This window comes from Prionailurus bengalensis, chromosome X (assembly GCF_016509475.1).
Source record: "Prionailurus bengalensis isolate Pbe53 chromosome X, Fcat_Pben_1.1_paternal_pri, whole genome shotgun sequence".
NCBI classification, from domain to species: Eukaryota; Metazoa; Chordata; class Mammalia; order Carnivora; family Felidae; genus Prionailurus; species Prionailurus bengalensis.
In genome coordinates, this window is record NC_057361.1 from 62,104,688 (window position 1) to 62,125,155 (window position 20,468).

A 20,468-nucleotide genomic window follows, 5' to 3' on the forward strand; every position below is an offset into this window, starting at 1 on the left:
AGCTGAGAACTTCCCCAATCTGGGGAAGGAAATAGACATCAAAAGCCAAGAGGCACAGAGAACTCCTTTCAGACGTAACTTGAATTGATCTTCTGCATGACATATAGTGAAACTGGCAAAATACAAGGATAAATAGAGAATTCTGAAAGCAGCTAGGGATAAGCAGGCCTCAACATACAAAGAAGACACATAAGGGTAATAGCAGACCTATCTACTGAAACTTGGCAGGCCAGAAAGGAATGGCAGGAAATATTCAATGTGATGAACAGGAAAAATATGCAGCCAAGAATCCTTTATCCAGCAAGCCTGTCATTCAGAATAGGAGAGAGTTTTCCCAAACAAAAACTGAAGGAATTCATCACCACTAAACCAGCCCTACAAGAGATCCTAAGGGGGATTCTGTGACTAAAATGTTGCAAGGACCACAAAATACCAGAGACATCACTAACAAGCATGAAACCTACAGACATCACAATGACTCTAAACCCATATCTTTCAATAATAACACTGAATGTAAATGGACTAAATGCTCCAACTAAAAGACATAGGGTATCATAATGGATGAAAAAAAATAAGACCCAACTATTTGCTGTCTGCAAGAGACTCATTTTAGACCTAAGGACACCTTCAGCTTGAAAGTGAGGGGATGGAGAACGCTCTATCATGCTACTGGAAGTCAAAAGAAAGCTGGAGTAGCCATACTTATCAGACAAACTAGACTTTAAATTAAAGGCTATAAAAAGAGATGAAGAAGAGCATTATAAAATAATTACAGGGTTTATCCATCTGGAAGAGCTAACAATTATAAATGTCCATGCACCGAATTCTAGGGCACCCAAATATTTAAAAATATTAATCACAAACATAAGCAACCTTATTGACAAGAATGTGGTAATTGCAGGGGACTTTGATACTCCAGTTACAGAAATGGACAGATAATTTAGACACAGACTCAGTAAAGAAATAATGGCCCTGAAAGATACATTGCACCACATGGACTGACAGATATATTTAGAACTCTACATCCCAAAGCAGCAGAATATACTTTTTTCTCAACTGTACATGGAACATTCTCCAAGATAGACCACATACTGGGTCACAAAATAGCCCTCAGTAAATATAAAAGAATTGGGATCATACCATGCACACTTTCAGATCACAATGCTATGAAACATGAAATCAACAACAGGAAAAAGTCTGGAAAACCTTCAAAAGCATGGAGGTTAAAGAACATCCTACTGAGGAATGAATGGGTCAACGAGGCAATTAGAGAAGAAATTATATGATATATAGAAACAAATAAAAATGAAAATACAACCATCCAAGCCCTTTGGGATGCAGCAAAGGCAGTCCTGAGAGGAAAATACATTGCAATCCAGGCCTATCTCAAGAAACAAGAAAAATCCCAAATACAAACTCTAATAGCACACCTAAAGGAAATAGAAGCAGAACAGCAAAGACACCCCAAAACCAGCAGAAGAAGAGAAATAATAGAGATCAGAGAAGAAATAAACAATACAGAATCCAAAAAAACAGAACACATCAATGAAACCAAGAGTTGGTTTTTTGAAAAAAAATGAGCAAAATTGATAAATCTCTAGCCAGGATTCTCAAAAAGAAAAGAGAGAGGACCTAAATAGAAAAAATCACGAATGAAAATGGATTTATTACAACCAGTCCCTCAGAAACACAAGCAATCATCAGGGAATATTTTGAAAAATTATATGCCAACAAACTGGACAATATGGAAGAAATGAACAAATTCCTGAACACCCACACACTACCAAAACTCAAACAGGAAAAAATAGAAAATTTGAAGAGACCCTTAACTAGTGAAGAAATTGAATCAGTCATCAAAAATCTCCCAACAAATAAGAGTCCTGGACCAGAAGGCTTCCCAGGGGAATTTTACCAGACGTTTAAAGCTGAGTTAATACCTATCCTTTGCAAGCTGTTCCAAAAAATAGAAATGGAAGGGAAACTTCTGGACTCATTCTATGAAGCCAGCATTACTTTGATCCCCATACCAGACAGAGACCCAGCAAAAAAAAGAGAACTACAGGCCAATATCCCTGATGAATATGGATGCAGAAATTCCCAACAAGATACTAGCAAATCGAATTCAACAGCATATAAAAAGAATTATTCACCATGATCAAGTGGGACTCATTCCTGAGCTGAAGGGCTGGTTCAACATTAGCAAATCAATCAATGTGATACATCACATTAATAAAATAAACGATAAGAACCATATGGGCCTGTCAATTGATGCAGAAAAAGTATTTGACAAAATACAGCATCCTTTCTTGATGAAAACCCTCAGGAAAGTTGGGATAGAAGGAACATACTTAAACATCATGAAAGTCATTTCTGAAAAGCCCACAGCTAATATCATCCTCAATGGGAAAAAACCGAGAGCTTTCCCCCTGAGATCAGGAACATGACAGGGATGTCCACTCTCACCACTGTTGTTTAACATAGTATTGGAAGTCCCAGCATCAGCAATCAGACAACAAAAGGAAACCAAAGAATCAAACTAGCAACAATGAAGTCCAACTTTCACTTTTTGCAGATGACATGATACTCTACGTGGAAAACCCAACAGACTCCATCAAAAGTCTGCTAGAACTGATACATGAATTCAGCAAAGTCGCAGGGTACAAAGTCAATGTACAGAAATAGGTTGCAGTTTTATACACCCATAATGAAGCAACAGAAAGACAAATAAAGAAACTGATCCCATTCACAATTGCACCAAGAAGCATAAAATACCTGGGGATAAATCTAACCAAAGATGTAAAAGATCTGTATGCTGAAAACTATAGAAAGCTTATGAAGGAAATTGAAGAAGATATAAAGAAATGGAAAAACATTCCGTGCTCACGGATTGGAAGAATACATATTGTTAAAATGTCAATACTACCTGAAGATATCTACACACACAATGCAATCCCAATCAAAATTGCACCAGCATTCTTCTCGAAGCTAGAACAAGCAATCCTAAAATTCATATGGAACCACAAAAGACCCCACATAGCCAAAGTAATATTGAAGAAGAAAACCAAAGCGGAAGGCATCACAATCCCAGACTTTAGCGTCTACTACAAAGCTGTAATCATTAAGACAGCATGGTATTGGCACAAAAACAGACACATAGACCAATGGAATAGAATATAGACTCCAGAATTGGACCCACAAAAGTATGGTCAACTAATCTTTGACAAAGCAGGAAAGAGTATCCAATGGAAAAATGACAGTCTCTTTAACAAATGGTGCTGGGAGAACTGGACAGCAACATGCAGAAGAATGAAACTAGACCACTTTCTGACACCATACACAAAAATATGCTCAAAATGGATGAAGGACCTGAATGTGAGACAGGAAACCAACAAAACCCTAGAGGAGAAAGCAGGAAAAAACCTCTCTGACCTCAGCTGAAGCAATTTCTTACTTGACACATCTCCAAGGGCAAGGGAATTAAAAGCAAAAATGAACTATTGGGACCTCATGAAGATAAAAAGCTTCTGCACTGCAAAAGAAACAATCAACAAAACTAAAAGGCAACCAACGGAATGGGAAAAGATATTTGCAAATGACATATCGGACAAAGGGCTAGTATCCAAAACTTATAAAGAACTCACCAAACTCCACACCCAAAAAACACATAATACAGTGAAGAAAGGGGCAAAAGACATGAATAGAATTTCTCTAAAGAAGACATCCGGATGGCCAACAGGCACATGAAAAGATGCTCAACGTCACTCCTCATCAGGGAAATACAAATCAAAACGACACTGAGATATCACCTCACGCCAGTCAGGGTGGCTAAAATGAATAAATCAGGAGACTATAGATGCTGGAGAGGATGTGGAGAAACGGGAACCCTCTTGCACTGTTGGTGGGAATGCAAACTGGTGCAGCCACTCTGGAAAACAGTGTGGAGGTTCCTCAGAAAATTAAAAATAGACCTACCCTATGACCCAGCAATAACACTGCTAGGAATTTACCCAAGCGATACAGGAGTACTGATGCATAGGGGCACTTGTACCCCAATGTTTGTAGCAGCACTCTCAACAATAGCCAAATTGTGGAAAGAGCCTAAATGTCCATCAACTGATGAATGGATAAAGAAATTGTGGTTTATATACACAATGGAGTACTACAGGGCAATGAGAAAGAACAAAATATGGTCCTTTGTAGCAACGTGGATGGAACTGGAGAGTGTGATGCTAAGTGAAATAAGCCATACAGAGAAAGACAGATACCATATGGTTTCACTCTTATGTGGACCCTGAGAAACTTAACAGAAACCCATGGGGGAGGGGAAGGAAAAAAAAAAGAGGTTAGAGTGGGAGAGAGCCAAAGCATAAGAGACTCTTAAAAACTGAGAACAAACTGAGGGTTGATGGGGGGTGGGTGATGGATATTGAGGAGGGCACCTTTTGGGATGAGCACTGGGTGTTGTATGGAAACCAATTTGACAATAAATTTCATATATTGGAAAAAAAGATATGGTTTATATATACAATGGAATACTACTTGGTAATGAGAAAGAATGAAATATGGCCTTTTGCAGCAATGTGGATGGAAATGGAAAGTATTATGCTAAGTGAAATAAGCCAGGCAGAGAAAGACAGATGCCATATGTTTTCCCTCATAGTTGAATTTGAGAAACTTAACAGAAGACCATGGGGGAAGGGGTGGGAAAAAAAAGTTACAGAGAGGGAGGGAGGCAAACCATAAGAGACTCTTAAGGACTGAGAACAAATGAAGGGTAGATGGGTGGGGGAGATGGGAAAGTGCTTGATGGGCAGGGAGGAAACCATTTGTTGGGATGAGCACTGCATGTTGTATGGAAACCAATTTGACAATAAGTTATCTTAAAAAATAAAAAAATAAAACAAAGTATAAGATAAAATAAGTGATGCTAGAAAAAAATAGAATAAAATACTTAGGAATAAATTTAACCAAAGAGTTGAAGGAAATGTAGGAGAAAAACTATAAAACAATGATGAAACAAAATGAGGAAGACACAAATAAGTGGAAAGATTTCCTATGTTTATGAATTGAAAAAATTTATAGTGTTAAAATATCCACACACCCAAAGCTATCTACAGATTCCAATAGTATCCTTTTATAGAAATGTATAAAATAATCCTAAAATCCTCTTGGAACCACAAAAGGTCCTAATTAATTAAAGCAACTTTGAGCAACAAAAACAAAGCTAGAGACATCACACTTCCTGATTTCAAATTATATTATAAATGTATAGTAATCAAAACAGTATCATACTGGCATAAAAAGAGACACATAGACCACTAGAACAGAATCAAGAGGTCAAAATACAGTCAACTAATCTTTAGCCATGTTGCCAAAAATACACAATGGGAAAATGATAATCTCTTTAATAAATGTGCTGGAAAAAATGGATATTCAAACACAAAAAAAAAGAAAATGGATCTTTATCTTACAAAAACTCATGTAAGATGAATTAATGATGGGTGCATGGGTGGATCAGTCAGTTGAGCATTCATCTTTGGCTGAGGTCATGATCTCACAGTTTGTACATAGGTTTGAGCCCCGCATCAGTCTCTGTGCTGACAGCTCAGAGCCTGGAGCCTGTTTCGGATTCTGTGTCTCCCCCTCTCTCTCTCTCTCCCCTGCTTGTGCTTGCTCATGTACTCTCTAAATAAACTTAAAAAAAAAAAAAGAAAAATAAGTAAAATGAACTAATTACTTAAACAAAATACCTGAATCCATAATAATCCTTAAAAAAGAGGAAAACTCTTTGACACTGGCTATGGCATAATAATTTGGATTTGGTCCCAAAGTCACACATAACAAAGGCAAAAACAAACAAACAAACAAATAAGCGGGGCTACCTCAAACTATAAAGTTTCTGCATAGCAAAGGAAACAATCAATACAATGATAAAGCAGCCTTTGGAATGAGAGAAAATCTTTGCAAACTATCTGATAAGCAGCTTTTATACAATATATATGTAACCCATACAACTCAATAGCAAGAATAATAACAATAACCATATTAAGAATGGTCAAAAGAACATACAAATGGCACACAGGTATTTGAAAAGGTGCTCAACTTTGTTAATCATCAGAAAAATGTAAATCAAAACCACAATGAGATATTACCTCACAACTGTCAGGATGGCTATTATCAAAAAAAAATGTCAAAGCATAAACAAGTGTTGGTGACGATGTAGAGGAAAGGGAATCCTTTTTCACTGTCGGTGGGAATATAAATTGCTACCACCATTATGGAAAACAGTATGGAACTCCTCAGACATTTGCAATAGGACTACTATCTGATCCAGAAATCCCACTTTTAGGTGTACATCCAAAGGATATGAAAACAGGTTGTATGCTGAAGAAACATACATACTCCCATATTTATTGCAGCATTATTTACAGTCATAAAGATATAGAAACAACCTATGTGTTCATCAACAGATGAGTGGATAGAGAAAATATGGAATATATGTATAAATGAATATTACTCAGTCTTTAAAACTAAAGAATTCCTACCATTTGCAACAACATGGATGTACCTAGAGGATATTATGCTAAGTGAAATAAGCCAGACACAGAAACACAAGAACCGTATGATCTCACTTATGTGTGGAATCTTTTTTAAAAAAAGTCAAATTCATAGTAATAGAGCAGAATGATGGTTACAGGAACTGAGAAGTGGGAGTTAGGGAAAATGTTGGCAAAAGTGTACAAAATTTTAGCTATAAAATGAATAGGTTATGGAGACCTAATGAACAGCATGGTGACTATAGTTAATAGTAATGTATTAATAATGTATTGTATAATTAAAATACTAAGAGAATAATCTCAAGGGTTGCATCATAACAAAAATGGTAACTATGTGAGGTGACAGATATGTTAGTTCATGTGATAATCATTTCACAATTTATATGTATATCAAAGCATCACATTTCACACTTTAAATATATACAATTTTTATTTGCCAATAATACCTTAATAAAGCTGGAAAAAATAAAGTGAATAAAATAAAATATTTAATCCATTAAAAAAAGAAAGAGATAGACATTACATATTGATAAGATAGTCAATACATTAAGAACATGCAGCAGTTATAAACATAGAAAGAGCCCCCAGATATAAGAAGTAAAACTGATAGAATTGAAGGAAAATTACACAGTTCTACAATAATAACTGAAGATTTCAAACACCCATTTTCAATAATAGATAGAACATCTAGACAGAAGAACAATAAAGAATGGAGGATTTCATAACACTGTAAACCAACTAGATGCAACGCACGTATATATAACACTCCACCCAAAGATAGTAGAATACACATTCTTCCTATAAGCACACAGGACACCCTCCAGTATAGACCATAGATTAGGACGCAAAACAATCTAAATAAATTAAAAAAAAACTGTAATCACACAATCTCTGACTTCAGTGGAATGAAAGAAATCAATAACTGAAGTAAAACTTTAAATCCACAAATTTGTGGAATTGAACAACACACTCTTAAACAACTAATGAATTAATAAAAAATCACCAGAGACATTTAAAAAATACTTTGAGATAAATGAAAATGAGAAAACAACATGCCAAAAATTATAGGATGCAATAAAGCAGTGTTCAGAGGAAAATTTTTAGCTATAAATAACTATATAATAAAAGGAATAATATCAATTCAATATTCTTTACATCTTAAGGAATCAGAAAATGAAGAGCGGGGCACCTGGGTGGCTCAGCACTTTTAGCATCCAACTTCAGCTCATATCATGATCTCGCAGTTCGTTGAGTTCCAGCCCTGCGTCACGTTCTGTGTTGACAGCCCAGAGCCTGGAGCTTGCTTTGGATTCTGTGTCTCACTCTCTCTCTGCCCCTCCCCCGCTTGCACTGTCTCTGTCCCTGTCTCTCTCTCTCTCAAAATAAATAAAACATTTAAAAAAACAGAAATGAAGAGCAATCTAACCCCAAGATTTGCAGTGGTAAATAGCATTGGAGCAGGGATAAAAACAAATGAGGAATAGAAAACAGAAATAATCAATAAGGCAATAACATCAAAATTGTGACTTTGAAAAGATCGACAAATTTAAGCAATTTTTAGCTAAATGGAAGAGAGAGAGAGAGAGAGAGAGAGAGAAATTACTAATGTCAGAAATGAAAGTGTTACATTACTACAGACCTTACAGAAACAGAAATAATTATACGAAAACAGTATAAGAATTGTGTGCCAAGAAACTAGAAACCTAGGTAAAACAGAAAAATTCCTAGAAATACAAAAAGTACCAAAACTGAATCAAGAAGAAAAAACCCAATGAATATACCTAAAATAAGTTAAGAGATTTAATAATCAAAAAGCAATCAATAATGAAAATCTCAGGACCAGATGATTTCACAGATAAATTCAATTAGAAGAAGAAATAACATAAGCCCTTCTCAGAATCTTAAAAAAATAACAGAGAGAGAAGAGAGGAACACTTTCTCTAACCAGTGCAAGGAGGCAAGAAAAAAAAATCAAAGGCATCCAAATTGGATAGAAAAGAGTAAAATTACCTCTGTTCATAGATAGTATGATCTTATATGTAGAAACCCTAAAGATTCCTCCACCAAAACCTGTTAGAAGTAATATGTTAAAGCCAGCGAAATTGTAGGATACAAAATCAACACACAACAATCAGCTGTATTTCCATATGTTAGCAATGAATAATCATAAAAATTAAGAAAACAACTACATTTACAATATTATGAAAAAGAATAAAATACTTAGGAATAAACTTCATCAATGAGGTGAAAATCTTGTACACTGAAAACTAAAAACTGTTGCTAAAAATAGATACAAATAAATGGAAAGACATCTCATGTTTATGGATCAGAAAAGTTAATATCGTTAAGAATATTGTTACCACCCAAAGTAGTCTGCAAATTTGATGCAATCTCTATCAAAATTCCAATGATACTTTTCTGTATAAATAGAAAATTCCATCTTAAAATTCATATGAAATCTCAAGGAACCCCAAATAGCCAAAATAATCCTGAAAAAGAACAAACTTGCTTGTCTCACTTATTTATTTCTAAACTTACTACAAAGATACAAGATTCAAAACAGTGTGGTACAGACACAAAGACTAATGGAGTAGAAGTAGGAGCCCACAAACAAACCCTCACATATGTGGTAAGATGATTTTTGAAAAGAGTGTCAAGACCATTCAATGGGAAAAGATGGTCTTTTCAACAAATGGTCCTAGGAAAACTGTACATGCACATGCAACATAATGAAGCTGGATCCTTAACTTAAACGATATACAAAAATTAGCTCAAATGGATTAAGTATCTACACATAAAAAGCTAAAACCACAAAACCCTTAGAAGAAAACATAGGGAATAAATTTCATGACATTGGATCTGGCAATCATCTTTTGGATATGACATCAAAAGCAGAGACAACAGAAGTAAAAGTAGATAAATTGGATTACTTCAAAATTTAAAGCTTCTGGGCATCAAAACACTACCAACAGAGTGAAGAGACAACCTATGGAACAGGGGAAAATATTAACAAATTACATACCTGATAAATGTCAAGTATCCAAAATATATAAAGATTCTTACAACTCAAGAACAAAAAGACAAACAACCTAACTAATAAATGAAGAATATATATGAATAGCCAACAAGCACATGGAAAGATGATTGACATCATTAGTCATAGAGAAATATAAATAAAGACTACAGTGAGATACTACTTCACACCCACCAAGAAGTCCAAAATATACATACATATGGAAAGAAAGAGAGAGAGGGAGAGGGAGAGGGAGAGGGAGAGAGAGAGGGAGAGAGAGAGAGAGGGGGGGAGAGAGAGAGAGAGAGAGAGGGAGAGAGAGAGAGGGAGAGAGAGAAAGAGGGAGAGAGAGAGAAAGAGAGTGAGAGAGAAAAAGAAAAGAAAAGAGAAAAGAATGAATGTTAATGTGGATGTGGGAAACTCTGAATCCTCATACATTGATACTGGGAATGTAAAATGGTACAGCTGGTGTGGAAAACAGTTTTTCAGTTTCTCATACAGTTAAACATAAAATTATCATGTGACCTAGCAATACTATTCCTAGGTATATACTCGAATTGAAAACAGATGTTCAAACAAAGAGCTATACACAATCGTTCATAGAGCACTATTCACTATAGCCAAAAGATGGAAAGACCCAAGATATCCATCAAAAGATGAATGGATAGGGCCGCCTGGGTGGCTCAGTCAGTTGGGCGTCTGACTGGCTCAGGTCATGATCTTGAGTCGTGAGTCTGAGCCCCACGTCAGGTTCTGTACTGACAGCTCAGAGACTGGAGCCTGTTTTGGATTCTGTGTCTCCCTCTCTCTCTGCCTCTCCCCCACTCACACTGTCTCTCTCTGTCTCTCAAAAAGGAACAAACGCTAAAAAAAATTTTTAAGAAGATGAATGGATAAACCAAATGTGGTATGTCCATAAATGGAATATTGTTCAGGCATAACAAGAGTGCATTCTAATACATGCCACAGCATGAATGAACCTTGGAAACATGCTAACAGAAAGACACCAGACACCAAAGACTACATATTGTTTGATATCATTTATATGCAATATCCAGAAAGGAAGGAAATCTAATGAGATAGAAAGTAGATTAATGGTTGCCAGGATCTGGGGATGGGGGAAAGAGGGAACTATTGTCTAATGCATATGGGGTTTCCTTTTGAAGTGATGAAAATAGTCTGGAACTAGATAGTGGTGATGGCTGAACAACACTGTGAATATACTAAATACCACTTAATTATACATTATGAAATGTACACTTTAAAATGGAATTTTAGGAATGCTGGGGTGGCTCAGTCAGTTAAGTGTCTGACTTGATTTCAGCTCAGGTCATGATCTCAAGGTCATGGGATAGAGCCCCATGTCAGCTCACTCTGTCAGCACAGAGACTGCTTGGGATTGTCTCTCTGTCCCTCCCCCAGCTCACACACACACAAACTCTTTCAAAATATATAAACATTTGAAACAATGGAATTTTATATTATGTGAATTTTAGCTGGACAAAAATTGTCTCCTTCACACTATTTAGAAAGCTTATAGGTAACTAGAAAGGCTGAGTGGTTGGGAATTTTGTAGGCCTAAACTGGGTGGGATGATGATAAGATTCAGATAAGAACTGCAAATGTCTAACATTTAAGACCACATTTTCAACATTTTTAATTGCTAAAAAGAAAAGATGAGTTTTGGGGGCCTATTTGATAGCCATGATATTAATTTCTCTAATACCAAATACATTCCAATCTACCACCAATTGTCCACCTAAAATGTGTTTACTAGCTCATTGCATTCTAATCCTCAAAAAGGCTTGGTTAGTGCCAGAAATAGGGCATCCAGGCATTACATCTTATTCCAAACCCAAACTAACTTATTGAATAACCACAAAGTTTTCATCACATATTAGCAGTAACAATTTTGTCTTTCAAGCAGGTTCAGTATGCCACACAAAAGTTATATTCTCAAGGACAGCCCCCAAATTAAAGGGTTTCTCCAAGTGTTACTTTTAATTATCAAAATTAAAAAGAATTGTTTAAAATTTTATATTAATAACTAGAATAGTTAAAATTTATTTATTTTTAATTTTTTTAATGTTTATTTTTGAGAGAGAGAGAGAGAGAGAGAGAGAGAGAGAGAGAGAATAAGTTGGTGAGGGGCAGAGAGAGAGAGAAGGAGACACATAATCTGAAGCAGGCTCCAGGCTCTGAACTGTCAGCACAGAGCCTGACATGGGGCTCCAACCCATGAGCTGTGAGATCATGACCTGAACCAAAGTCAGTTGCTTAACTGACTGAGCCAACCAAGTGCCTCTAGAATAGTTAAAATTTAAAATGACAATATCAGGGCTGCCTGAGTGGCTGAATTTTTTATCTTGATTTTGGCTCAGGTCATGATATGGTCATGAGATCGAGCCCTGTGTCGGCTCTGTGTTGAGGGTGGAGCCTGCTTGGGATTCTCTCTCTCCCTTTCTCTCTGCTCTTCCCCCACTTGTGTGCATTCTCTCTCTCTCTCTCTCTCTCTCTCTCTCTCAAAATAAATAAATAAACATTAAAAAAATAAAACTAGACCTATCCTAGATCCAGTCATCATGCTACTGGGTATATACCCAAAGAATACAAAAACTCAAATTCAAGAGATTATATACACCCCTATGTTTATTGCATTTTTTTCTATAATTGCCAAATATGGCATCAGCCCAAGTGTCCACTGACAGATGAATGGATAAATAAGATGTGGTATGTGTATTATTAACATAATATATATATACTGGAATATTATTCAGTTATATTGCAACATATATATGTTATATAAGTTATATGTTGCATATGTTATATGTTGTTGCATATAATATGTTGCAATATGTTGTTGCAACAACATGAATGGAGCTAGAGAATATAATGTTAAGTAAAATAAGTCAGTCAGAGAAAGACAAATGTCATATGATTTCACTCATATGTGAAATTTAAGAAACTAAGCAAATGAACAAAGGAAAAAAATGAGAGAGACAAACAAGAAAAAGTTCTTAATAGAGAACAAACTCATGGTCACCAGAGGGGAGGTAGGTGGGGGGATTGGTTAAATAGGTGATGGGGATTAAGGAGTGCACTTTTCCTGATGAGCACCATGTGTTGTATGTAAGTGCTGACTCACTAAATTTTGTGCATCTGAAACTAATATTACACTGTATGTTAACTATACTGGAATTAAAAATTTAAAAAGGATAAAATTTTAAAAATAGATGATAATGTTTATTTATTTGTCAATTTTTGCCTTTTAGTTAGATGGTTTAATCCATTTATATTTCAAATAATTACTCATAAGGAAGGACTGCTGCCATTTATTTTCTATATATCCTATATCTCTTATGTTTCTCAATTCTTCTATTACTGTTTTCATTTGTATTTAATTTCATTTTTCTTGTATACCATTTTGGTTCCATAAGTGGAGAAATTTATATCAGTATTTTTCCTAATGTTTGGAAGCTGTTTAAATATCTTTCATCATTCCTTTTTTTCTACTTTACAACCTAACTTGTTTTATAGTAGTCACAGCATAAATGTCTGATACAGTTATAAACTCTTTGATTAACCTTCTCAAATACTGCATGAAACACTTTGGTTCAAGGGAGTACAGTTTGACAATAATAATTTAACTATTGTAATTTTTTTCTAGGAGTTGTCTTCCAGAATATCACTGGGTTCTAATATTATACAGTTTTACAAAATTGAAATAGATGAGTCCTCAGTATCCAAGTTGTTCTTGCTTTTTAATTTTATCACCAGTTCAGATAATGGTTTCTTAGTCTTCAAGGTATCTATGGTCAGTGATCTTGCAATAGACTATCCTTCAATAGACTATCATTTACCTTAATCACTAAGAGTCCTTTTTAAATATTACCCTGAATCTCTTTTGTAATGGAAAATTATTTGCTTTTTTAAAAAATCTCTTTTTTTTTAACGTTTATTTATTTTTGAGACAGAGAGAGAGAGAGAGCATGAACAGTGGAGGGTCAGAGAAAGAGGGATACAGAGAATTCGAAACAGGCTTCAGGCTCTGAGCTTGTCAGCACAGAGCCCGACGCGGGGCCTGAACCCACGGACCGCGAGATCATGACCTGAGGCAAAGTCGGACGCTTAACCGACTGAGACACCCAGGCGCCCCAAAATCTCTTTTTGTTTTTATTTGTTTTGTTTTGTTTTTGACATTTCTACTTTCCTCTGTCTTTAGTCTTTATGGAGTAACCAGTATTCTTACCTTCTGGTTTGGCTGTTGTGGAAGTGTAAATATAGACTTCCAGTAGGTCCAGGTAAAGAACACAAAGATGGCATGGTAGAATATGAGGTAGATAACTGAAATTTAAGAGAAAAAATCAGTGTTTACACTATTTTTTGTCCATTCCTAAGAGTTCTGAAAGACATAAAACTAAACAACAAATGTGTTTTGTTTTCCTATTACCAAGTATTTTCTAGTACTCTTATAAAATTTTAATTCTTAACTTTTTCCCATAAAGTGACAGAAACAAGATGTAGTGCCAAATTTTTTTTTTTACATAGGAATATTCGGTTTTATTGAATTTAAAAATATATCTAAGTAAATAATACACAAAAGGCCTACAAATACAAAAATACTACATTTGTACATAAAAATCTATTTAAAGTATTTGGAAAGCGTTGGCATGACAAGAGTTTTACTGTTGCTGTTTTTCTTATTATTGGTGGTGGTGGTGATGGTGGGAGAGGTAATAATAATAGCAGCAGTGAAAATAGTAATGGGATATTGACTGAATGCTTCCAGTTATTGGTTTTGCTTGTTTTGCTTTAAATTCTTTCTACCCACTTCTTCATTGCAAGAAATTAAAAATATCCTATAGTATCATAACAAAAACATTAAAAGGTTGATGACTGTCATATTCAACTCCAAATTACTGACCCCACACAAATGTCAAGCTATCCTGTCCAGGAGGTTCAAATGCATAGTTAATTCATGACCCAATGCATTCAACAGAAGGACTAAAATACTAAATAATATGGATCATGTGGATATACTTTTTTAGTCCAAATTTTTTTTTTGTCATCTATCATTTCATTTGACATTTACCATGGTAGTAGAAGCGGACAAGTAATAATACAGCCATTTAACAAATGAGACCTGGTGAAATTAAATGCATGACCAGAATTCAACCAAGTTGTACTGGAAAAAGACTTTTCCCTCATTGTAAGAGAAAAACAATATTAATTTTTTTAAATATAATAGCCAGAAAATGTTGAAAAACAACATAGAAAGATTTTGTATTTTTTTTTAATTTTTTTAATCTTTATTTATTTTTTTTTTCTGAAATTTATTGACAAATTGGTTTCCATACAACACCCAGTGCTCATCCCAAAAGGTGCCCTCCTCAATACCCATCACCCACCCTCTCCTCCCTCCCACCCCCCATCAACCCTCAGTTTGTTCTCAGTTTTTAACAGTCTCTTATGCTTTGGCTCTCTCCCATTCTAACCTCTTTTTTTTTTTTTTCCTTCCCCTCCCCCATGGGTTCCTGTTAAGTTTCTCAGGATCCACATAAGAGTGAAACCATATGGTATCTGTCTTTCTCTGTATGGCTTATTTCACTTAGCATCACACTCTCCAGTTCCATCCACGTTGCTACAAAAGGCCATATTTCATTTTTTTTCTCATTGCCACATAATGTTCCACTGTGTATATAAACCACAATTTCTTTATCCATTCATCAGTTGATGGACATTTAGGCTCTTTCCATAATTTGGCTATTGTTGAGAGTGCTGCTATGAACATTGGGGTACAAGTGGCCCTATGCATCAGTGCTCCTGTATCCCTTGGATAAATTCCTAGCAGTGCTATTGCTGGGTCATAGGGTAGGTCTATTTTTAATTTTCTGAGGAAGCTCCACACTGCTTTCCAGAGCGGCTGCACCAATTTGCATTCCCACCAACAGTGCAAGAGGGTTCCCGTTTCTCCACATCCTCTCCAGCATCTATAGTCTCCTGATTTGTTCATTTTGGCCGCTCTGACTGGCGTGAGGTGATACCTGAGTGTGGTTTTGATTTGTATTTCCCTGATAAGGAGTGACGCTGAATATCTTTTCATGTGCCTGTTGGCCATCCGGATGTCTTCTTTAGAGAAGTGTCTATTCATGTTTTCTGCCCATTTCTTCACTGGGTTATTTGTTTTTTGGGTGTGGAGTTTGGTGAGCTCTTTATAGATTTTGGATACTAGCCCTTTGTCCGATATGTCATTTGCGAATATCTTTTCCCATTCCGTTGGTTGCCTTTTAGTTTTGTTGGTTGTTTCCTTTGCTGTGCAGAAGCTTTTTATCTTCATAAGGTCCCAGTAATTCACTTTTGCTTTTAATTCCCTTGCCTTTGGGGATGTGTCGAGTAAGAGATTGCTACGGCTGAGGTCAGAGAGGTCTTTTCCTGCTTTCTCCTCTAAGGTTTTGATGGTTTCCTGTCTCACATTTAGGTCCTTTATCCATTTTGAGTTTATTTTTGTCAATGGTGGGAGAAAGTGGTCTAGTTTCAACCTTCTGCATGTTGCTGTCCAGTTCTCCCAGCATCATTTGTTAAAGAGGCTGTCTTTTTTCCATTGGATGTTCTTTCCTGCTTTGTCAAAGATGAGTTGGCCATACGTTTGTGGGTCTAGTTCTGGGGTTTCTATTCTATTCCATTGGTCTATGTGTCTGTTTTTGTGCCAATACCATGCTGTCTTGATGATGACAGCTTTGTAGTAGAGGCTAAAGTCTGGGATTGTGATGCCTCCTGCTTTGGTCTTCTTCTTCAAAATTCCTTTTGTAGTGCCAAATTTTTAATGACACTTTCTGGAAGTTTCATGTTTTAAAAGTTACCATGTGATTCTAAAACTAAAGGGGAAATTTTCTTTATAACAATGTGAGGGAAGTTACCATCACCACTTATCATTATCTCTGCCACTGTAGGTGCTAAAAGATGATAATGATATTATTTGCACAACACTACAGTTTACAACGCCATTTCATATTATCTCATTTTATTGTTTCAATAACTTTGTGAGATAGGAAGTAGGATAGGGACAGTTGATTAACTATCAGAAGTGGTTGGTTATGCAAAGTGACACAGCTATTATATAATGTATTCAGATCTTAAACACAGGGTTACTGACTGTAAATCACAAATTCTTTTCAGTAGCCTCAAAGAATACACACTTTTTAAAGAAGTAGTATGGATTCATATTTATTGAAGCCAATAATTAGAGACATTTTCTTTTTCAGCACTAGAAAGGAAGGTTCCACATGACTGCATAATTGCATCTGGTTAGGGTCACATCCTTGGACTAAGACTGGTGGGGGAATAATCTGCAGTCCTAATTTTACATAAAAATACCAATAAACTTAGTATAAAAATCACAGTGAACTTTCACTTACAACATCAACATTGTTAAAGTCATTATGTAAACAGCACTTTCAACTTTGTTAAACTAATAAAACATGACAGTGTCTTCAGATTATATAGTTTTGAAATATCAGTTGTATCTTTGTGACAGCTGTAAAAGTGGCTTCCCACTGCTTAATTTTTTATACTCGTTGCCTCCTGGATAGTTCTGATATCAGAAATTTCAGTATTCTTCACAAAGGTCATTCATTATAAAACTGATGGCCAGTTTACTGTTTCATTGTGAGCCTTGCATTGCAAGGACTCAAGAAAGACTCAAGGGAATGATGCCTCAAGACCAAGTTAATATGGGTAAGCCTCTCACACATTTATGACTAAATTGAAAAAGCTGTACTCTGAGCCCAGTGTTCCTTGTCTTGTGTTCAATACCCTTTTTATGTGCTTAATTTGTGTCATTAAGAAATCTCACTTTCAAATTCAAGCAATTTAAAGTAAAACATAAAAGTTCACTGTACACATACATCTACCTTCTACTTCCCCATCCTAAGGCATAATACCCATTTATTATTTGGCATGTATCATTCCAGATCTTCTGATTTTCATATGTTTATATAAATCTATGAAGACAACATGCATATGGAATTTTTATAATATTTAAAAATTTTTATTGTATGTCTTTTGAAAAGCAATACATTCACAACATTCAAAATTTGAAGGTATAAAGTGGTACACAGGAAAAATCTCCCCTCTGTCCCTGTCTCTCAGCCACCAAGTTTCCCTCCTGAAAGCAACAAATGTCACAATTTCATGACTTCATCCTGTACCCTTTTAGATTTTAAACATATGGAAGTACTGAAACAGGGTGGTTTTTCCCCCCACACAAATAGAAGTATTTGCACTGTTTTGCACAGTTTTGCACTGATTTCTTTTTCATTTTCTCTAAGTTGGAAATAATTCTACTTACTATAACTTGGAAAGAGTGAGCTTCCTCATTCTCCTACAAACAAATGTTGCAGGGGGGGGGCACCGGGGTGGCTCAGGTCATGATCTCACGGTTCATGGGTTTAAGCCTGGCATCGGGCTCTGCACTGACAGTGTGGGCCCTGCTTGGGATTGTCTCTCTCACCCCTTCCTCTGCCCCTCCTCCACTCACACCTTCTCTCTCTCAAAAATAAATAAATTAGGGGCGCCTGGGTGGTGCAGTCGGTTAAGCGTCCAACTTCAGACTTCAGCCAGGTCACGATCTCGCGGTCCGTGAGTTCGAGCCCCGCGTTGGGCTCTGGGCTGATGGCTCAGAGCCTGGAGCCTGTTTCCGATTCTGTGTCTCCCTCTCTCTCTGCCCCTCCCCGTTCATGCTATGTCTCTCTCTGTCCCAAAAATAAAAAAATAAACGCTGAAAGAAAAAAAAATTTTAAAAAAATAAATTAATTAATAAAATAAAATAAATAAATTTAAAATGTTGCATTGGTTTTCATTGCATCAGTGTACCACAATTTGACCAAACTGTTTCTTATGAAAAATATTAGTTGTTTCCTTTTTTCTTGCTATTAAAAACAATGTAATGAAAAAACCTTGCCCAAACATAGGCCCTTTGGTAGACACTGTCAAGCTGACATTAAAAAAAAAATGAAAAAAAAAAAGCTTTTTTTCCATTGTGGGGGAACCATAGGTTCCACAGAGCCATTCAGGTGATGCTCATGCCAGGGTATTGCAGGGTGGAGCTATGAGGGGGGCAATTAAGAGAAGGGAGAATGGGGATCCTGCTCACACTGAATCCACAGACCTCCCCCCGCCACCTGACCACTGTATCTTTCCTGCTATTGCCCTGTCCATGAACTCTTCCACACTTGCTTCATGGCTGGACACTAGAAGCTTCCACATGGCCACTCAGTGGATTGTGGCTCTCCAGGTCCTACGATCAAGTGCTGGGGTTGTACAGTGAACAAGACTGTGGTTAGAAGGGATCTTGGACATCACCTGCTCCAACACTCATTGCACAGATTCAACTAAGGTACATACAAGGGTCTGTTATACTCTGTCAACTCCCTGGCAGTTTCAGGGCATGGCAGAGAGGATTTCTAAGTTCCATATGTATCACACCACGAACTAGAGGCCTATTCATCTTTACAATAAAAATTCACTTGGGGAAGAGAGAGGGAAGATAGCAATGCAGTAGGTGGACTCTAAGCTCATCTCATCTCAGGAATACAACTAGATAATTATCAAATTATCATAAAGATACCAGAAATAGACCTGAAGACTGACAGAACAAGCTCCACAGCTAAAGGGTGAGAAGAAGCCATATCAAAGAAGGTAGGAAGTGGAGAGACATGGTTTAGGGGAGAAAAGGATCATGGGTGCTGTGGAGGGGAGGGAAATGTGGTCACAGAGAAGGGTGATAGAGAGCTTTGAGCACATAGGGGGATTCAAAAGGTTTCCCCAAAAACCATTGGCTTGGAAAATGACGTGGGCCTAATTTCATGAGTTCTTGAAACCAGCAGGGCTTAAACCTTGGAGTTTTAAAGGTCAGCAGTCTTGGATGGGATTGAGCCTGGAGGACACTGTACGGCTCTTGGACAGAAGGCAGAAGCTGGGGGTGGACAGCAGGGAAACAGCAATCTGAAAAACAGTGGGCACACAGTGGGGAGATTATTTACTCTACTCGGAGAACATCCCTGAGATGCAGCATTCAGAGACACCTCTCCAGGAACAAAAGTCTTGAATGGCGCTCTATGCCTCCTCTTCCCTTCAGCATAAACACAATGCCACCTGCAAGAGGCAGTACAGAACTGACACTGGCTGCCTAATGTGCTTACACCAAGCCCCATACTGCTGCACTCTTGTGGGACTGCCCTTTGCAGTCATGCTTGCCTCAGGCATGGCAGGGCTTTCTCCAAGAAAACCAGCGCAAATTCCTGCCCACACCACATGTCCTTGCCAGAAAGTTCTGAAGGACCTCAGTTCTGGTGGAAGAGTTGTCAGATTTCATTTCATAAGCAGACCGGAGCACATCTAGTTAAGACTCACCACATTCAGACCAGAGACCAAACACTGCACACACCTGGGCAAGGGGAGCCTCTGCAGACTGGCCTGAAGGAAGTGCAGACAAAACACAACAGCAGAGTACAAGCAGCACACACCAAAGACATTCCTTGAAGCAACAGGCCCTTGGCATTACATGACCTATTCTTCATAAGGCCATTGCTTTCAGGAGCAGGAGACATAACTGGCTTTTCTAACACACAGAAAAAGGCAGAGACATAGACAGACTGCCAAGACAGAAGAATTTCTCCTAAATGAAAGAACAAGATAAGGCCATGGCCAGAGATCTAAATAAAACAGATATAAGTAATATGACTGATGGGGAATTTATTTATTTATTTATTTTTTCAATATATGAAATTTATTGTCAAATTGGTTTCCATACAACACCCACTGTTCATCCCAAAAGGTACCCTCCTCAATACCCATCACCCACCCTCCCTGCCCTCCCACCCCCCATCAACCCTCAGTTT

The 20,468-nt window shown here is 36.9% G+C and overlaps 1 protein-coding gene across 2 annotated transcripts in view; it reads right to left on the reverse strand.

Moving 5' to 3' along the window:
* Window positions 1–20,468, reverse strand: part of ZDHHC15 (zinc finger DHHC-type palmitoyltransferase 15) — a 236,446-nt gene that overhangs the window by 109,847 nt on the left and 106,131 nt on the right. For both annotated transcript variants that reach the window (XM_043570663.1, XM_043570664.1), the window contains exon 3: window positions 13,820–13,914. In XM_043570663.1, coding sequence (XP_043426598.1) covers window positions 13,820–13,914 — 95 coding nt within the window. The remainder of the gene's footprint in view (window positions 1–13,819; window positions 13,915–20,468) is intronic.